The sequence below is a fragment of the Ahaetulla prasina genome, chromosome 9, assembly GCF_028640845.1.
Source record: "Ahaetulla prasina isolate Xishuangbanna chromosome 9, ASM2864084v1, whole genome shotgun sequence".
Classification (NCBI taxonomy): Eukaryota; Metazoa; Chordata; class Lepidosauria; order Squamata; family Colubridae; genus Ahaetulla; species Ahaetulla prasina.
In genome coordinates, this window is record NC_080547.1 from 30,922,044 (window position 1) to 30,943,079 (window position 21,036).

Below are 21,036 nucleotides of genomic sequence, written 5' to 3' on the forward strand. Positions count from 1 at the left end.
GAGGTTTGATGTTATTATTTTATTCTACTGCACTAAAGGGAGGTCAACACCATTTTTCTTTTTCCCCACACTTTTCCCTTCCCTTTTCCCTCCCCTATCTTTCCTACTATTTATATTTCTGTATCTTATAGAATTAATACATACATAAATGAAAACTTTGGTTAATAAAAACATATTACATGATTTCTGTTAGGCTTTTACTTGACTTAGTTAAGTGTGACCCAGATTTCAAACATAGTCAAAGAACATTAAGAGATAGAATTAGATATCACAGACTCTGCACTATAAGATTATTCATGAATACCAATGGTCTATAATAGAGAATAAACCACACTGATCTTGTAAGTTCCATCTGGTCTATAGTTAGGAAATTCCATGTTGGATCAAAGCAACTCACCATTAGGACTCAACTGTCTTTCCCTGTTCAGCCATAAAAAAAGAAGAGTGTATTTGGACTCACACTACTCCATTCTAATTGATTAACAGTCCAGTTGCTCAAAAGATTTAAGGACAGATCCTTTCCTCCATCCTCTGAACATGCCTATGTTAGGATATTAGGAACAGAATGAACCAGCTACCTTACAACTCCCACATGCCTTGAGGGAGTTGTTAGAGTATCCTGTTTGTCACAGGGTGGTTCTACTTCCTGCTCCCATGTGGCCAAATTAGTAATAGCCATTAGCCAAATCAGAACCATTCTGGTAAACAAACATTGCAGATTAGGCAAAATCTTGGCTTAAAAGCCCTTGGAAGTGCTGAAGCAGTATTCCACATTTCCTGTCCAAATTGCCTCACCTTTATTTAGAAAGGAGGATGACCAAAGAATCAAGGACTACTTGATTAGCATTCATCCTTCTTTTTGAATAAGTGATCTTCAACAAGCACATTAATATGTTCCTCCCAGAAGGGGGTTGGAATGTGAGAATACAAGATTAGCACACTGTGAGTTTCAGAGAAATGTCATTTCTATGGATTCGTAATATTTACCACATGATATTCTTACAAACATTAAATCAATGTAGTCCGTTCTCCAGCAACGCAGAGGATGAAAGCTGGTCTAATCAATGCTTTTTTATTCTAATGCATGGAAAGGAATGTAAATTCTTCCCACCCACCATTGTTGCCACCTTTTGCACCTGTATTTTAATTGACATGTTCCTGAATATGTCTCCAAACTCAATTTATGGGTCTCCCTTCCCATCTATATGTTTGTGCCATCCCCATAAACTTGGCTAAATACATTGAACTACAAATTTTGGGAAATTATCAAACTCCGAGATAAAATGTGTTAATTTTACATATTTTGATTAGATGAATTAGAAAACAGGTGATAAAGGTGCTGGTTGGCTAAAGTTTTCAAAATATTTCACAATAAAGATTTATACCCAGGAGACTATATTTGCCTACAAGGGAGAGAGGTATCTAATGATCATGATGCCTCATAACACCTCGACAAAGTAGGGTAGAACAATGAAAATGATACCACATGGAAGTGTATAAAATTAACCTTTACTTTGAGGGCAGCAAGGCAGGTGACTATGAAAAACACATGGAAAATTTGCTTAGGTCCTATAAAGCGCTTGGTGCGAACATGTCACTGAAAATTCACTTCTTACACTCGCATTTAGACTATTTCCTTTTGAACTGTGGGGCAGCGAATGATGAGCATAGGGAGAGATTCCACCAGGATATCACAGGCATGGAGAAAGATACCAAGGGAAATGGAGTCCATCCATGCTTGCTGATTTCTGCTGGAATCTCCCCAGGGATGATCCTATTGCAGTTCACAAGAGAAAAAAAAAAGCGCAATTTAGATACTGAATAAAGATGGAACCTTGTCATTTAATCTGATGTTAGAGCTTGTCAGTTTTTCAGCAAAAAGCATGAAAATGTTACATGAAAAACCAATAAATGAATGAAAATTTATGTTATTGGAATCAATAAAGATAAATTTATAATGATTGGTGTGGCACTATTCTCATTGCTGTATCACATTTGCAGAAAAGTTATGGGGCATAATCGCACATCCCACTCATAATTTTGAATTATTTTAATGCAATTTTGACCTGAAGCTGTATCTTGGAAACTGGAGCCAATTAATACTTAATTATCCTTTATTACTGACCCAATTCTGGTAAAATTAAGCTACTTTCATTTCTGAAGCTTTCTGCTTGTAGACCAGTGATATAAACCAAACCAAGGCACAACGAAAGGTAGAGATGCTAAAGGCATATTTGTATCTATGTATATACATATAACCAGGGGTGGGTGGGTGGGTGGAATGGATGGATAGACAGACAGACAGACAGACAGATGATAGATAGATAGATAGATAGATAGATAGATAGATAGATAGATAGATAGATAGATAGATAGAAAGAAAGAAAGAAAGAATTGCCTTTAGCATCTTTAGCTTTTGTTCTCCCTTACTTTGGTTGATATTTAGCCAAATTTATGGGGATGGTACAAGCATACAGATGGGAAGGGATGGATAAGGCTCATAAGTTGAGTTTGGAGACATATTCAGAAACATTTCAATAAAAATACAGGTGTTAAAGGTGCAAACAATGGTGGGTGGTAAGAATCTACATTCCTACATACATATTGCTAAAGGTGTGTGTGTGTGTGTGCGTGCGTGTGTGTGTGTACATAGGGTATATGTATATACATATAATGAGGGAGAGAGAGAAAGAGAGAGAGAGAGATAACCAGGGATATATATATAAATTTAAAAAATCCCTAGTTAGAGAAAGCAGCTAGAGATGTCATCCTCTTTCGTAATGGAAGAATTTAGGACAGGGGCTGAAATGGACCTTCTGGTACAGTCTTCTCCTGCTTGGCTGGGCCACAATTTCTTGCCTGCCTTCTCCACACCAGCCAACATGGCCAGTAAGAATGGTTTTACACCATATTAGGAGGCATCTAATGGAGGAGGCAAACATAACAGATTCATATGTGAAGTTTTAGTGAGACTGTTTCTATTGGTTCATCCAGGGGTGAAATCCAGCAGGTTCTTGCAGGTTCTGCTCGAACTGGTAGCAGAAATTTTGAGTAGTTCAGAGAACCAGTAAATACCACCTCTGGCTGACCCCAGAGTGGGGTGGGAATGGGGATTTTGCCATATCCTTTCCCTGCTAAGCCCACCAAGCCACGCCCACCAAGCCACGCCCACAGAACCTGTAGTAAAAAAATGAATTTCACCACTGAATTCATCCCTCTTGATGCCACTTGGTCCTACTTTTTCACTTATCCTTTCTTCAGTGTTTCACATGGATGATAAACGTACAGTAATGTATGTCTTGGTGAACATTTGTGTATGCTATTTAGAGTGAGTTGATAGTTGCTAGTCACCTGGACATGCAATGTACTTCTTTTTGAGGACTATTAAAGAAGTTGGAGGACCCTGATTTTTCTCCAGATCTATGCCTATAGATCTTTGCGTATCGTCTTCCTCCACAAACTCAAGGCTTGATATTTCTATCCACAAATGGACACTATTATAACGCAACACTTTCTTTATCTTGTTTTTTTCCCAGACAGAACCAAATTCCAGACATTGTATGACAAAAATGCAGAGGAAACCCATAGTTTTGATGGAAAATATTTAGGGGAGCTGCTTCTCAGTTTCCTTGGCCAACCATAGGAATGTGAAGTGACCTTTAATTTACCTTGTTTCTTGTCAGGACAATTAGCAGTTTAGAAGCATGAATGATCGTTTTCCTCCTCATAATGCAGATTTGATCCCAGTGTCTGAATCGTCACCTTGCATGATGATAAGAAGACTCTCCTGGGATGGGGGAGGGAATCTTTTTTGGTTAAACAAACATCCATTACACAAAAGAGCCCAGACTTGTGATCAAAGGCCATGTCCCAAAGGGAAGAGAAATATATTCTCCATCTTTCAAAGGAGGGCTTGGGGTAGATAGTTGTTTACCATGCTGTTGATAAACGAGAGTAAGATCCAGAGGTCCTATTGTCTAGAATGGATTTCTACCGTTTGCTCTAAGTTCTCCGTTAAAAAATCCCTGGTTGGTTTTTTTCTAATTTGAAAGGCAGGAAATACTTTTTAAAATCGATTAAGATGTTCCTACTGTTGTCACTGTAGAAAGTTCTGCTGTAGTTTCGGAGAGATTAAATCTCTAAACAGGGTGGTGGACATGAGACAGCAGGCAGCTCAAGGTCTACCATACTAGATCCTGTACATAGGTCTGTTCAGAAGAGTGAGAACATATTGCTATTTTATGGTTTGCTTGTTAATTCTTATCCTACCTTTCCAGCAGAAGTTAATGGGGGGATATACCTAATACCCTCCCTTCTAGTTCCAGCCCTACAACAATGGATGTTGGGCTGAAAATAATATCTGATATACTTCTGGGACTACAAACTGTCCATCCATCCCTTTATGTTCTGTGAAAATTCAAGTGGAAATTGACTTCTAAAATCCACAGGTGGATAAGATCTTTGTTAAGGTCAAGAAAAATAGCACTAAAGAATCTGCAAGCCTCTAAGCCAGGGGTGTCCAAACTTGGTCCCTTTAAGACTTGTGGACTTCAACTCCCAGAGTTCCTCAGCCAGCTTTGCTGGCTGAGGGACTCTGGGAGTTGAAGTCCACAAGTCTTAAAGGGACCAAGTTTGGACACCCCTGCTCTAAGCTCTGTAGATTTATTGTACACTGCCCAGAGTCCATCTCTGAGGGAGATAGGCAGTTCATAAATGTGATAAATAAGCAAATAAATACAATTCCTTTTCTCAACAAAATGTTACAGAAGACGGTCAAAGGTTGATTGAGCTTTACTGTACTTCTTTGTTGGAGAACATAATGCAGCAGAACACCATCATTTTGTCCTTTTTCAAAGACCAGGGATGGAGAGATTGAAAATCAGCACTTCCCAGTCCTAACCCCAAACAATGCAGGAGTGAGGAACGTCTTACTCTCAATAGATATCTAATGTGGCTGCAATACTACCAATTGCTGGCTGGAGCTGCTGGAAACAGTAGAAAAGGAACATGACAGGCAGCAATATAAATTCAATTAAATAAATAAATAACAGCCTCCCCATTTCTCTAATTATAAGTCTAATCAGCAAAGTGCAGCTAATTGCAGAATTGTTTGAGAGTTCAAGGGTTGGGTTGCCTGCTTTCAGAATTCTCCATTCACTGAGAATTCCACATTTCTTTTTTTAAACCAAAAGTCAATTTTCTATTATTATTGAACACTCTTACACCGTGTTGGGATATTTTTTGGAGAAGGGAAGAATATGTTTGTGTGTGCGTGCATGCGTGTGCGTGTGCTACTCTTAAAAAACCAACAAAAAGGAATGTGAAATAATTGTTGGGAAGAGACTGGGAAATAACCTTTTGGAGAAAGGAATGGAGTATCTCACAGGAGGGCACTGAAGACTGACTGATGGACAGAGACAGGAAATCTTCAAAATGCAACATTTGGTGTCAAGTTTCTCTTGTTCAGTCCAAATACCATTTGTCCCTCTTTTCTCCCACTTGCACTGCCAAAATATATGTATTTTGTTTTAAAAAAAATCTTTTTAAATCCCAGTTTTTATGATCAGATTGGATTGTCTACTACTTTCTTTTAAAATAATATTTTTTTTGTTAGTTGCAAAGTCGTGTCCAACGCATTGCAACCCCATGGACAATGTTCCTCCAGGCCTTCCTGTCCTCTACCATACTCTGGAGTCCATTTAAGCCAGTGGTGGGATTCATCCAGTTCGCACCACTTTGGGAGAACCGGTTGTTACCTTTCTGAGCAGTTTGATGAAATGGTTGTTGGAAGAAATCATTAGGGCAGAGAACCGGTTGTTAAATTATTTGAATCCCACCCCTGATTTAAGCTCACACCAACTGCTTCAGTGACTCCATCCAGCCACCTCGTTCTCTGTCGTCCCATTCTTCTTTTGCCCTCAATCTTTCCCAGCATTAGGCTCTTCTCCAAGGAGCCCTTCCTTCTCCTTAGGTGGCCAAAGTATTTCAGTTTCATCTTCAGGATCTGGCCTTCTAAAGAGCAGTCAGGGTTGATCTCCTCTAGGACTGACTTGCTTGTTCGCCTTGCAGTCCAAGGGACTCGCAGGAGTCTTCTCCAGCACCAGAGTTCAAAGGCCTCAATTCTTTGGCACTCAGCCTTTCTTATGGTCCAACTTTCACAGCCATACATTGCAACTGGGAAAACTGGAAAAACTATTAATAATAGAGGTGTAAAATCTCTCTATGTTTCCTTTAGAGTCCATAGCCATGTATGTGTATTGCCAAATTATCCTTTGCTCACCATTTTCTGATTGTTGTTGTTTTCATTTTATAATCCTTGAACTCATCTATTTATTTATTTAAAATGTTGGGGTCCATTCCTTCGCCAGTTACTTAAAATACATTGTGATGACTACATCCCCATCTGTGATGATGAATATTAAGTTCTTATCAAAACAAAACAGCCAGCTTTTATTTTTTTACCTTGCATTTATTTTAGAGCAATGATGTCAACAATACAATCAATGATGTTTCATTACTACAAATTCTATTAACAGCACCAACTATACCCTTGGTTATTCAAAATTATTTAAATATAGCTCATTCAGCAACCCTGTCCACATAAATGTGATTGATCTAGGACATCCTTAATTGTTTCTAGCTATCAGGAAACTCCCTCTCAAACCAAGTAGAGTTTTTAATGTAGCCCTTGAAGTGTAAAAAGTTAAAATAAATATATGAACTCATATGAATGCTGTACCAATATCTGCCTCTCATTTCTCTAAATACCTTTTTAGCTGCTTGAAATAGTGATTGAGAATTTCTTCTGAATTTCTCTTGATCAGATCTTTCAGTTGGTTTGATTGAGGAAGAAGTCAAAGGATGGCATTGCTAGTATCCTTGTTCCCTGTGACATGTGGCTTCATTAATTTATAACCTCTGGCCACACTTGCTTCCCAAATTTAAAAATTCCCACATGAATGCTGAGGGATTTTCTTGCAGTTTAATTAAAGTACATAAAAGCTAAAGATTTCTGGAGAAATTATTTAAAAAAATTAAAAAGTACATTCACCCAATTCACCCAAAGCAACCTTGTAACTAATCAAGTGCAAAAACACCATATTACATCTCCAAAAGTTATGGAAATTTTCTTTTCTTTTAAGGGAAATTTCAAAAGCACATATTCTCCCTCTTCAGTTTGAAAGAGGTAAAACAGGCAAAATTTGGGGACATCCCCCCCCCCCATTCATTGACTTATGCCAATTTTCTGAAAAGATCACTTGCCTAAAGTTAAAGTTATATGACTTCTGCTAGATCAAATCGGTTGTCCATGAGATTCAGCATACAAAGTTATCCCATCAGATGTTTTAAAGCCCATTCAATATTTTAAAAAGTCCCCAAACAGAACATAAAGCAATAACCTTCTTCCACACTTATTCCCCAGCAAGTGATGTTCGGGACAATATCAGTATGAAGATATCACAATCATTAAAGCATAGGAATCTTTCACTAAAACAGCACCCCCCCCCCTTATTTATGGGCCGACATGGTGGGATGTAGAACAAATGCTATGTGTTTGGGGTGGGTTGAGGAGTCACAGTTCCATTCTTTGGCAGAAATTCCAGGTAATAAGAAGATCCTAGAAAGGTTCCACTAAAATAGACTCTCACTGTGCTAATAAAGTCTTACACATTTGCATTGACCATCCTTATTTAATTTGAACAGGCTTTGAATCTAGTTTATCTTGTAAAAATAGAAATTGTTGGTGGAGATCTCCTGCAGGGTGAGTGTTACATTTATCTTACCTATGAAATGACTGAGGTAAACTATCCAGCCCATGTGCCTACTTGACCCCCTGATCTGCTAAGAATGCTATGGACAAGACTTTAGAAAAACAACTTGATCTCTGTATGCTGAGGAATATGCTTCTTGTGGAATATGTTTCTTTCTCCAGCAAAAAATATTTGGTCCTCCTCCATAAAATGTGCAATAATGGGAAGTTACTTGCAGAAGGCTCCCATTTGACAGCCAGCAATAGTCCATAAGCATTAGTTGCAACCACATTCTTCAATTACCATGTCTTCATGATGACGGACCCTTATTCTTCCCTTCTCATGATACAGCATGGACAGTGGGCTTAACCTGATTGGAGCACAGGATGGGCAGGGCACTCGGTTAGGTTGGTATACCTTCAGCAAGCTCTATGAAATAGAAGAGGAAATCATGAGCATCACCTGTAAGAATGGACCTAGAGAGGTCAAGACAATTTACTATTATGAAGTGGCAGATCCTGATTTCAATAAAGAAGAATATTTATAATTCAGGTTTGACATAAGGGGTCCTTGCTTCTCTCTGAGCTGGGTTGTTTTCTTGCAGACATCTCATTACCCAAACTAGGTAACATCATCAGTGCTAGTCTGGTGATGATACCTAGTTTGAGTAATGAAAAATCTGTAAGAAAACAAACAAGTTCAGAGAGAACCAATAATGCCTGGCTTGACTCTGATTCACATGAGGAATCACCAACACATTCAGAAGTCTCAGCCATCAAAAGTATTCTACTTTTAGACAGATATGCCAATCAAACCAACAATTGTACTTTTATTCAGTAAGGAAAAGGATCTTTTATTTTTTCCAGCAAAGTTTACTTGTTCAGTCAATGGTTGTTCTGATTTTATTTATACTGAGTGGGATGGATTGCAGACTTTCAATGTGTTTTGCCTTGAACAAGTTTGAACAAAGCATCCTTAAAATTTGCTACACAAAGCAACATGGACCCCCTTATTTCTAAAGGTAAAGTGGAACTTCTAAATGTGAGTCTATATTATAAACTAGCATGTGCATAATTTTAGACAAAGGCCACTCTGCTACTACTTCTTAAAACCTTGCTTTTCCAGGTTTCTCTGCAAGGCACTGGGAAGTATCACTCCACCAAGTCCCACCCACACTCCTTCATACCTGAACATAAGCATGATTTGTTGGTTTGAAGGTCTCATCAACAGGTGATGGACATTCTCCCTCACATCGATAGGCATTATACTTCTTGGGATGCACAATCCAGCTTCCAAAGCCAGTCTTATCAAAATCCACCATCATATCGACTCTTTTGCATAGAGATCTGCCTTCTTCTGCCCACTTGGAGGATTGGAGAGCGTTCAGTTTAATTCTTTGTTTTTGTTTCCTGTTCCTACGATGGCGACGTCCTCCAGTTTCTTTGGTTGTGTTATCAAACAGAACATGCTTGGACATCTCTACAGTTTTAATGAGACTTGAACCCTGAGAAGGCTCCATGGGTTCCTTATCTTTGGAGAAGATCACCAAGAGTGCTCTATCAGGCCCATTGTGGACAAAATGCTTCTCATCCTCTCTAGAATTATCATGGGCATGCTTATCCTGGAATGCACCTGCTGTTGAGTTACTACTGTCCTCAAATATATTCCCTTCTTCCCAGTCTTGCTGCGGGACCTCTGGAATCTCAATGCCTGATGGCATCCCTTGGTGGAGCCAAAGATGTAGTAAGCTAGTGATGTTGAAGACTTTCCAGGGTGAATGGTTGAGGGAGAGGCTACTCACAAAAGAACCAAGAAACATCCTATCTGTGCAAGTCTGATTCCTATAACATGTGTAGTTGTGGCTATGATAAATATGCACAGTGATATTTCTAGATTGAGAGAAAGTCAATAGATGAACCCGGAGCTGTGCCAGCTTGATATCATAGCTGCGAGAGATGGAAGTCATGTCAAAGGAGAAATCCCAATGGTCCCCAAATTGGAATGAAGCTGGAAGACAGCAGAAGGATAGCAATTACACAATAAAGTTAATGCATAGATTCTAAAACTATTCCAAAAATATCATGTAGTAGGAAGATATTTCAATGAAAAATAAAATAAATGGAGGAAAATGTGGTGTTGGAAGAATGTTCAGTTAGCATGTTCAAATTTATAATTGGGACATTGTTATATTTGCTCAATATAATATCTCCTCTCCTAGATCAAACTTGGGGAATTAATTTTTCTGACTGTTTGCAGTTTGTAAGACCCATACATTCACCAATCCATTCATGCTACATTTCCTAAAAGATTTTAGTTCCTAAACAAAGTTACAAATTAACGTTCAATGGAAAGAGCATAGCCTGGTGACTTAACCACTAGATCAAACTCATTCTCAAAGCTTCATATCCTTCCAATATTCTCATCACTTAATCTTCATCACTATAGCTCAAGATTTACAGGGGGAGTCGCAGGAATGTTGGTAGACCTCCCCAGAGGCTTTGTTTTAATTAAGCAGAGCTTCGAAGGGTCGATGGGTCCCATAAATATTTCTGCCATCTCCGACTTCAGTGCGTGTCTGCAAAAGCAGGAAAAGAAGAAGGTGTCCATCTCTGCTAATTGTCTTATCTTTATGGATCTCTTTAAGCAGACGGAATGAGTGCAAGCGGACGATTATTGGATTGCAAGTATTTTTGATTTCCTGACTTCTACTTTCTAAAAAAGAGAATTTTTTTTTCCTTTGTTCTAATTGACTCTAAAATGGCGCCTGAACGGGAGTGAAAATGACGAATGGAATTTTAAACAGTCTGTGCAACTAAGAAGATAAGAAATGTTATGTGTGGATTTTAATGAAGTGAACTGAGCTCTCCTATACTTAAAGGGAAAGAGAAGTTTCTAGACTTATATTTTGTGAATTTTAAAACTGAAATGGCTACTAAACCACCTAAGACTGGGGCAGAAGGGTTCTGAACCAGCTTTAGAAGATCTGATTAAAGAGCAAGGAAAGTGTCTGAAGAAAGGTTTAAGGAGATTATGGATAATAATGAGAAAATAAGAGAAGAAATAAAGAGAATAATAAAAAATAAGAGAAGATATCTTAATGGCTTTTCAAGGTTTGGCAAAAGACTGGAGGTGGTGGAGGAGGAGGTGCAAGAAATTGTTCAGTCAAATCAACAAATAGAAAATAGAATGGGGAATGCAAATCAAATTGGATAAAATGAAGATCAAGTGGTGGTGATGCAGTATAGAATGATGGAAGGAGCTCTGAGAATTAGAGGTTTGAATGAAGACAAAGGGAAGATTTAAAAATTTTATCAGAAGCTCTGGCTGAATTTATTGAACTTGATCCACAAGAGGTTGCTTATCAAATTGACAAAATTTATAGAGTTAATTCTTGGATTGCTAGGCAAAAGAAACTTCCTAGAGACATGTGGTTTATTTTTGAAAAGAACAGTGAGGAATCAAATTTTGCAAGTTGCTTTTCAGAAAAACTTGAAAATAGGGAACAGGAGTTGAAGGTTTTGAAAGAGATCCTCCCAAGATGTTAAGGGATAGAAAAGACTTTACATTTTTACACAAGAACTTAAGAAATACCAGATTCAATTTAGATGGGAGGTTCCAGTTGGCTTGACAGTGTATTATCAGGAAGAAGATATCGTATTGACACAGTGCTTAAGGCCAAAGATTTTCTTTCTACAGTGCTGAAATTTGAAATAGAAATAATAGAAAAAGAATTCAAGAGACTCAAATGGGTGTGGAAGCTGAGGTGATTCCAGTGATGTTACCATCAGAGGAACAACCACAAGAACAAAGACTGACGAGGGAGCCCTTAAGCGTAAAGAAAAGGAGCAACAAACTCAAAGTAAAGTTCAGGACTCTGCTACAGAAGCGGTGGAGGAGCACGGCCGAAGATACGGGAGGACGATCTTCAGTTGATTGCCCAAAGGCTTCAGCAGCCCAGTAATGGCAAATAAAATCTTGACTTGGAATGTCAATGGTTTGAACTCAGCTCAGAAGAGAAGAAAATATTTCATTATTTGAAACAATTTAAAATGATGTTATTTGCTTACAAGAAACGCATATTAAATTATCAGATCAAAAGTACCTAATAAACTCAAAGTTAGGTAAACATTTTGTTGCTTCAGCTTTGGAGAAAAACATGGCATAGTGGTTTATTTGAGAAAAGATATACCAGCCAAGTTAATAGAGGCAGATATTTATGGAAGATATATTGCTATTGAACTTACAATAGAAACAAAAGGACTCTCTTGCTTGGTATATATGCACCCAACCAGCAACAAGAAAAATTTTATAGAATGTTATATGATAAGTTGATCTATGGGATTATAAATCGTATTATATTGGGAGATTGGAATGGAGTAATAGATACACGAAAGGACAAGAGAATTTCTTCCAAGAAGATACCTGCACATGCAAAGCTGCCTAAATCCTTTTTGATATGATAGAAGATTTTGAGTTAAGAGATGTATGGAGACTGGAATTTGGAGGAAAGAGACTATACTTTTTTCTCTGATAGGCATCAATCCTTCTCACGTATTGATTTTATTTTAATTTCTAATGATTTGCTTTTTAGGGTGAAGAAAACTAAGATATTTCCAAGATGTTTGTCTGATCATAGTCCTGTTTGGATGGAATTGCAATATGGAAAAGAGGGTAGAAGAACTTGGAGATTAAATGAAAATTTGTTTAGATATCAGGATAATGTAAATCAATGTAAAAAGCAGATGAAAGAATTTTTTGATTATAATTTGAATAATGAAACATCGATAGAAATGGTTTGGGACTGCAGTAAAGCTTTTATGAGAGGTGTATTAATATATCTTAATAATAGACAGAGAAATAAGCAACAAAGACAGCGTAGGTATTTAGAAGAGGAAATCTATAAGAAACAACAATTATTAATACATAACCCACATGATCAAAAACTTAAAGATGCAATAAAGTTACTACAGAATCAATTTAATATGATAATGGCTGATCAGGTGGCAACAAATATACAATATGCCAAACATAATACTTTTGTAACGCAAATAGACCTGGTAGGTGGTTAGCATACACTTTAAGGAAAAGACAAAAACAACGTACTATAGAAAAAATAGAATACAAAGGTAAAGAGAGATATCAACAGGATAAAATTAAAAAAGCTTTTTTAGAATATTATACAAATTTATATCTTAAAGATAATATATTGAATAGGGATATTGATAAGTATTTGAAGGAATATAAGGTTAAAAATTTAACTTTAGAACAAACGGATGAATTGAATCGGCCTATAACCTCGGAAGAAATTATTTTGGTAATTAAACAATTAAAAATGGGGAAAACTCCTGGTACGGATGGGCTTACAGTTAGTTATTATAGGAATTTACAGGATGAGATGTTAGGTCCACTTAAGGAATTATTTAATCAGATACAACTAGGAGGGGAATTCTCATGGAGAACCTCTTTATTTCATTGATACCAAAAGAGGAACAGGATTGTTCTAAACCTGGGAATTATAGGCCAATCTCACTTTTAAATAATGATTATAAGATTTTGTTAAAATAATAGCTAATAGATTAATGTTGATTCTGCAGCGAAGAATTCATAATGATCAATCTGGATTTATAAAAGGGAGACAGATGAGGAATAATGTTAGGCAGATTGTTAATTTACTGGAGTACTTAGAAAAGAAAAATTTTATTCCAGCAGCATTTATTTTTCTCGATGCAGAGAAAGCTTTTGATCGATTGCATTGGGATTTTTTATTTAAATTAATAGAAAAGATGCAATTTGGAGATGGTTTTTTAAGAATAATTAGGGCAATTTATGGAGAGCAAACAGCACAGATTATAATCAATGGTAGCTTAACAGAACCTTTTAAGATTGCGAAAGGAACAAGACAGGGATGTCCTTTATCACCATTATTGTTTATTTTAACTCTAGAACCATTATTGGATAAAATACGAAGTAAAGGAGATAGAGGAATTAGAGTTAGACAGTATGAATATAAGTTAAGAGCTTTTGCAGATGATTTGGTGATTACTTTAACAAACCCTATAAATTCTAGTAAATCTTTGTTGGAAATAATTGATCAATATGGGAATGTCTCAGGGTTTAAGGTAAATCAGAAAAAGACAAAAGTGATAATAAAAAATATGGCCAGACAACAGAAAGAAAAACTGGAGGAAGTAACAGGATTTGAAATTGTAAAGAAGGTTAAGTATTTAGGGGTTTATATTACGTCATCAAATGTGAAATTGTATAAGAATAACTATGAGGTTTTATGGCAAAAAGTTCAGAAGGAGTTGATTGTTTGGAAAAAATTGCAATTATCTTTGCTGGGGAGAATTGCTGCTATTAAAATGAATGTTTTACCTAGATTTTTATTCCTCTTTCAGATGATACCAATAATTAAGAAAGATAAGAATCTTGAGGAATGGCAGAAGGGAATTAACAAATTTATATGGGAAGGTAAAAAAGCTAGGGTTAAAATGAAAATAATTCAAGATTCTCGGAAAGGGAGGTTTAAAATGCCTAATTTTAAATTATATTATGAAGCAGCTGCTCTCTCTGCAATAAGTGATTGGTTTAATTTAACAGAGGACAGAATTTTGAATATAGAAGGTTATGATTTGTTATATGGATGGCATGCATATTTAATTTATGACAAAAAGGTGGACAAGGCCTTTAAAAATCATGTGCTAAGAAATGCCCTTCTGCGTGTTTGGAAAAAATACTCTTATAAACTAAATTATAAGGTTCCTATATGGGCATGTCCTAGACATACAGTAGAAAATATAAACATAGAACAGAAGCAGGAAATGATTACATATAAAGATCTTTTGTATACTGAAAGAGGTAATTTGCAGTTAAAATCTCTGCAAGTATTAAGAGAGGAAGGGAAAAATTATACTTGGTTTCAATATGAGCAATTACATGCTAGATGGAAGGGAGATCAAAAAATTGGTATAGAACAGAACGAGGGAAATTTGGTAAAGCAAATTAGAAATCAGACTCAGGAGCATATAAAGAGATTGTATAATGTGTTACTTGAAATAGATTCTGAAAGGGACTTGGTAAAGGACTGTATGATAAAGTGGGCACAAAATTTTCAGGAGCCAATATTATTGGAAACGTGGGAAAAAATTTGGGTTAGAAATGTTAAATTCACGCAGGCACAGAATCTGAGGAAAATTTTTATAAAATGTTTTATAGATGGCATCTAGATCCTAAAAAATTATCGTGTATGTATCCAGAAATGCAAGCAAAATGTTGGAGATGTAATTGTGATGACGCTACATATTTTCACATTTGGTGGACTTGTAAGGACATAAAGGCCTTTTGGATAAAAATTTGGTGGATTTTACAAAATGTTCTGAAAAGAAGATAAAGTTCCTGCCGCAATTTTTCTTGTTGGGAATTATTACGGATTGTACAGTAATTGAGACTAAATTGATTTTAAATCTAATAACTGCAGCAAGATTACTAATAGGACAATATTGGAAGAAAAAGAAGTACCAACAATACAAGAATGGATATTGAAAGTTGCCAATTTGGCTGAGATGGCGAAGATATCAGCCTTTTGAAAGACAATACGCAAGAAAGATACTTAAAGGAATGGAAAAATGGATTGACTATATTCAACGTAGATATCAGACTAAGAGTTATCAGACTGTTTTGAATGATTATGATGTATTATTTTGATTGCTTTTGGGGGAAGTTAGGAATTGATGATTGTAGGGGTATAATTAAGTTGGGACGTAAACTTTTTAGCATATTTTTGTTTTACTTTTAACTATACCTTGTGCTCGTTCCGGGAAGTCGGGGGGGGGAGGGGGGTTGCGAAGGAGGGGAGGGGGGGAAAGGGGGGGAAAAAATTTTGTAAAACTTTTTGAATAAAAAAAAAAAAAAAAAAAGATTTACAGGGGGAGTATGTTAAACTAAATACTTTTTGATTGTTCACACATTTACACAAACCCACAGTTCCAATCTCTGTTTATTTTGTGATCCTAGAAAGCCATTTTAGCCTAGTGGTTAAAACATCAGGCTAGAAATCTAGAGACTATAAATTCTAGTTCTGCTTTAGCCACAAAGCCAACTTGGGGCAGTCATTTTCCTTAAACCCTAGGATGGAGGCAATGGCAAACCCCTTCTGAAAAACCTTGCCAAGAAAACCACAGGGGCCTGTCCAGGCAATCCCTGAAAAAACACACACGATTGAACAGAAGGGGGAGAAAGCTAATTGCAGTTCATTCATAAATCATGCTTAAGCAAGGACCCAGAATCTTCCTTATCTAAGTTGAGTCACTAAGATCAAATAGGTTACTGAAGGAACCAAGTGGAATACTTCTCTGCCACCTCCTGCTTCTTAACGAAACTACAGTCAGGTTAGAAAGATCAGGTATGTTAATCCATGCTTTTGTCTCACCAAAAAAGAATGAGACTTAAATACCAAGGTAAGCATATGAATTCCACGATCATCAACAACAATCAAGACATTAGTGTGCATTCTCACTTATTTAGGAATTTAAGAACCATTGCACAAAACAATGCATTCTTAATTTGCTAATTAGCTCTTTTGGTTGGCATGGAAGAGAATGGGCTGCAAATTATGCCTCCAGCCTCTGTCCAATACTGGAAAGGTTGCCCTAGTAGCCAAGCCATTAACTTTCAACTGAAGACTTTGTAGAGAGTTAGTTTAAGGCTAAGGCTAAGGCATCAGGCATCAGGCATCAGGCAAAAAATCAGGAGGCTGTGAGTTCTAGTTTCACCTTAGACATAAAACCAGCTGGGTGACCTTGAGCCAGTCACCCTTTTTCAACCCTAGGAAGGAGACAATGGCAAACCATTTTTGAAAAGCCTTGCTAAGAAAATTGCAAGGACTTGTCCAGGAAGTTACCAGGAGTCACTCTGATCCAAAGACACACACACACAGAGCAGCCTCTGCTCCTCCAAACTGGCAATTTGGGGAGAACAGCAATAGCCTATTTATGAAGTTGTAAACTTTTATGAAATAGATAAAAGGCAAAAAATGTGTTTAAACTGCTTTGTGAATTATTCTCCTTGTGTTTCACAACTAAAGATATTGGCAGTCTGTACTTAAGACAGTCTGTACTTAAGATTTATAAGAAGGAAAAGCTTCTGGGGAAAAAAACTTTTATAAGCAACTGATATTAACCTGAGCTTGCCAGTAGTGCTCCATATATCTCTGCAAACTACCGCTCACACCTCAGTGTCTTCCAGCTAATTCTTAATATCTAGTATTGGTTAACTAATTAATTAATTGGTTGTGGATGTTCAAAGACCAGATCTTATTAAATGCCAATGAAATCTGGATTCCACATCCTGGGTTGCTTTGATCATCCCTTCCCACTCCTTGTAACATTGAAAGGCTGTAATCATTTATTAGGATTTGTTTTAAAAATTTTAAAGTGGAAAAGGGATGGAGGGAAAATTCAATGTTTTATAGCATCATAATGGACTTTGCAGAGCTGAACAGAACAAATAAGAAACACTGGGAGAAAGTTGGTAGTTCACACATCTGAGAGTTAGAGGCCTGGGTCTGTGTGTGTGTTAAGAAATCCCAGGATTAACTGAGTTAGATCAGATCAAAAGGATCAGGTATCTAGGGATGGCATGGAGCTGGTCATTACATCTTGAGACTCCCCAACTGGAGAACATTACTAAAATAATAATCAACCAGCATCAGTTCTCTGCTGTTCATTGAGATAGATGAAGTGGCAGTTATTGCAATGAATAGATAGATAAAATAACCTTTATTGTCATTTTTTACTGTTAACATACTAGCACACATTAAAAACAAAATTCTGTTGCCTGCTCTCAAAAGAAAGTATGTATACACATACACATATACATATGTTTTATACATACATATGTGCATGTTTGTATATGCGTTGATATATACTTTCTTTGGAATATATAAGGACTCTGCTCAGGCATCACTTACATGCTATATCCTGAATAGAAGGAAGTGAACTACCAACAATCTTTCCTGCCATCCTCACCACTCTCTGCACTGCCTTCTTGTTCTCAAGCAGTCATGCCTCCAAACCAGACGACTAATGCCATATGACAGGATGCTCATGCCTCTCACTCTCAGATTTGTGAACTACCACACATTCTTATTTGCTCTGTTCACCTCTCCAAAGTCCATTATGATGCTATAAAATATGGAATTTCCCCTGCATCCCTTTTCCATTTTAAAGTTTTTTAAATAACTCCTAATACATTATTACAGCTTTTCAAGGATGTTACAAAGAGTGGGAAGGGATAATCAAAGCAACCCATGGCTGTTCCATTAATTACCATGAAACCCAAAAAGATTGATTTATATTTTGTATTTCTAGACCACCCTTCTTTCATCAAGATGCAAGCTTTGATCTTGAAAGCAATGAATTCCACCAGCTCATACCACCACATTCTGAGTGGTTCAGGGCTGTGAATATATATGTGTGTGAATTTCCATATGAGAATGATGCACATGGAACCTGTTCATGCTATTCCTCTGGGCTTCTGTAATATATATAGAAGCCCATGGGTTCAGTTATCAGTGGTCTAGAAACACCCAACTATTGTAGCGTGAACCAACTTATCAGGGGAAGGAGTTACTTCAAGACAGCCATTCTGCTTTCTGCACCCAAGGTTAGGTTTGAGCATATATGTTTTGAAGAATGAGTGTAGGACCCTATGAAAAACGTGACAAGGACACTCTCTGTAAAAAGTGGAAACCCAGTCATGTTTCTAAAGTGGATTTGCACATGCTGTCTAAGGAATGGGTGCTTTTGCAAGCCATTGTGTTCCCTTCCTTTTAAAGCAGTGAAGGAACCTGCTGATCTGCTCCTTTCACTTTTACCTGCCAGCAGGTTAGTATCTCCCACTTCATGCCCGCCTTGGCTCTGGGGAACTTTTACCTGCAACCTTCCAGGGAATCCTTCATGAATCACCTGCATCTTTTGGCCCTCCCCAATACATAAAGGTGCAGAGTTTGTCACTTTGGTACCTCATTCCCACCCAGGAATATCTGCAGGATGTCAAAAGAGTGAAGGATGTGGATTGGTCCTCCTCTGCAGACGGCTGCGGGGAGGGGGGGGGAAAGTTGAGGTGGGGCCCGCAATCCACAACGAGGAATAGGGGACGGGGGGGGGGGTCTGGAACCTCACAGTCACCGCTATCACCCCTTTCTAAATACAAGCCCAGTTCTGTTATCCCTCTTAGATTATTATTATTATTTATCTTTATTCATTACACATACTATTCAATCAAATGAACGTTATTGAATTATTATTATTATTATTATTATTATTATTATTATTATTATTATTATTATTATTATTATTATTATTATTATTATTATTATTATTATTATTATTATTTAGATCAAGAGAACCGCGGAACTTACCTCGAGCCACGAGGCTGAGGATGGAGTCGGATTCTTTCAAAGCCGAGGCTTCGGCAGTGGACTGACCCAGGTGGTTGCCGGCAAGCAGGGAACGGTAGAGGTGCAGCATATACACCGGGTACGCGGCTCTGGGGTGCTGGAGGCGGACAGGGGCTGCGGCGGAGGGCTCTTCGGCTCGCTGCGGGGAGAAGCCGGTAACGGCAGGTTGGAAGCTGACCAACAGGTTGAGGAACGCCAGAGTCCAATAAGCCCGCTTCAGGATGGACGTGAATCTGGAAGACATCTCCGGAGCGGGCTTCGCAGGAGCAGAAGAATTTCGCTTTCTTTTCCCTTTCCCTTTCCTATCTTCTCTTCTGCAAAGCTTCTCTCTCTTTTTCCGTCCTTTTCCGGAGCAACTCCGAGCAACTTCTTCTCCTTCTCTCTCCAGCCTTCGTTCTCTTAATAGCCCGCCGAGAAACTGGGCAGTTTTTATACCTGGACTGCCTAATCTTGCCAGCCTTTGATGTCAACAAACTGTCCGAATTTCGACGTCCTCCACACGTTCCCTATTCTCATGCAATTCTCCACCCTGAGCTGCGCCCCCCCCCCCACCGCGCCCCGCACCACCACGGGGAAGGGGTGACGAAAACCAGCAATTAATTATCCTCCGCCTTCCCATACATCACCCCAAGCGGGATGCGAGCGATGTGATTCTTTCACAGATGCTTGAAAAGAGCCAGATCTCTGATGGGTGCTCTTCAGCCGCCCCGCCTCCTCCGCTTCTTTCTGATTATCAGGGTGGGTCCTCTCGGTTTTTTGATCTTTTGTTGCCAGAATCGGAAAACCCAGATATCAATGGGAACTGAGCCGCTTGTGCGGCCTTTTAATCTTAGGAAAGATGAAAGTTGATACGATCGAAATCCTGCCCAGGGGGGAGAGTTCATTTCATTTTATCAATTTTGTATTCCAAATGTATGTAGTTATCTAGTTCTGTATGGACTCTTGGTATGCACATTTGTGCGTGTCTATATTCATTCACTTCGGGAGGGTGCCAAACTTAAAAGCCTAACCTTCACATATTTATTTCTAAGGAAGCCTTTGTGTTGCACTTTTGTAGTAAAAACAACAAAGAGTTTTCTGATAGTTTAGGGATTAAACGATTTATTATCTCAGATGTCTCCCTTTCATCTGACAAAAGTGATGATTAGCCTTTAAGATTAATCAAGACTTTTCTTTTTCTCACCTTCAGAGAAGGTGGCTGCACACTTCTGCTTCCAAAGGCTCCTTCTAATTTATTGCAACATCGAAGAGTTTTTTTAAAGCACAAAAATTATATTTGCTTATCTTGCCATTTATGCCTATGCTTCTGAGGAGCTGCAGACAGCAGACTGTTATGCAGTTGAATATTGCTAATTAAATTGCAGGTCTTTGAAGTACTGGAAGAATCATTTTGCTCTATTGAATCTGGAAAATGCTACCTTTAAAACACACACAGACACATTTTCTAAATGCCAATATTGTGGAATATTGTGACACAATATTGTGTCAGACCAAATTGAGGGCTCAGACCAAACTGAATGAACCCATAACATCCGAGTTCTTTCTCTGAATGCATGTCTGAGACTGTGTATTTGTTGATTTATTTACCTGTATTTATTTCATTACTTAATAATAATAATAATAATAATAATAATAATAATAATAATAATAATAATAATAATAATAATAATAATAATAATAATAATAATAATAATAATATTTTTATTTATAGACCGCCCTTCTCCCGAAGGACTCAGGGCGGTGTACAGCCACAAGTAAAATACAGAAAGAAAACAACAGTACAAAACTAAAAACAACCCTTAAAAAACCTATTTAATTTGGCTATTT

The 21,036-nt window shown here is 37.6% G+C and overlaps 1 protein-coding gene across 1 annotated transcript; it reads right to left on the reverse strand.

Annotated features, from left to right (window-relative positions):
* Positions 1-8,027: 8,027 nt before the first annotated feature.
* On the reverse strand, positions 8,028-19,453 carry NODAL (nodal growth differentiation factor). The gene is made up of 3 exons (XM_058193986.1): positions 19,171-19,453; positions 8,938-9,758; positions 8,028-8,180 (listed from the first exon to the last, which is right to left on the reverse strand). Exons 1-3 carry the CDS (start codon positions 19,451-19,453, stop codon positions 8,028-8,030), a joined length of 1,257 nt encoding a protein of 418 aa, XP_058049969.1.
* Positions 19,454-21,036: the final 1,583 nt, after the last annotated feature.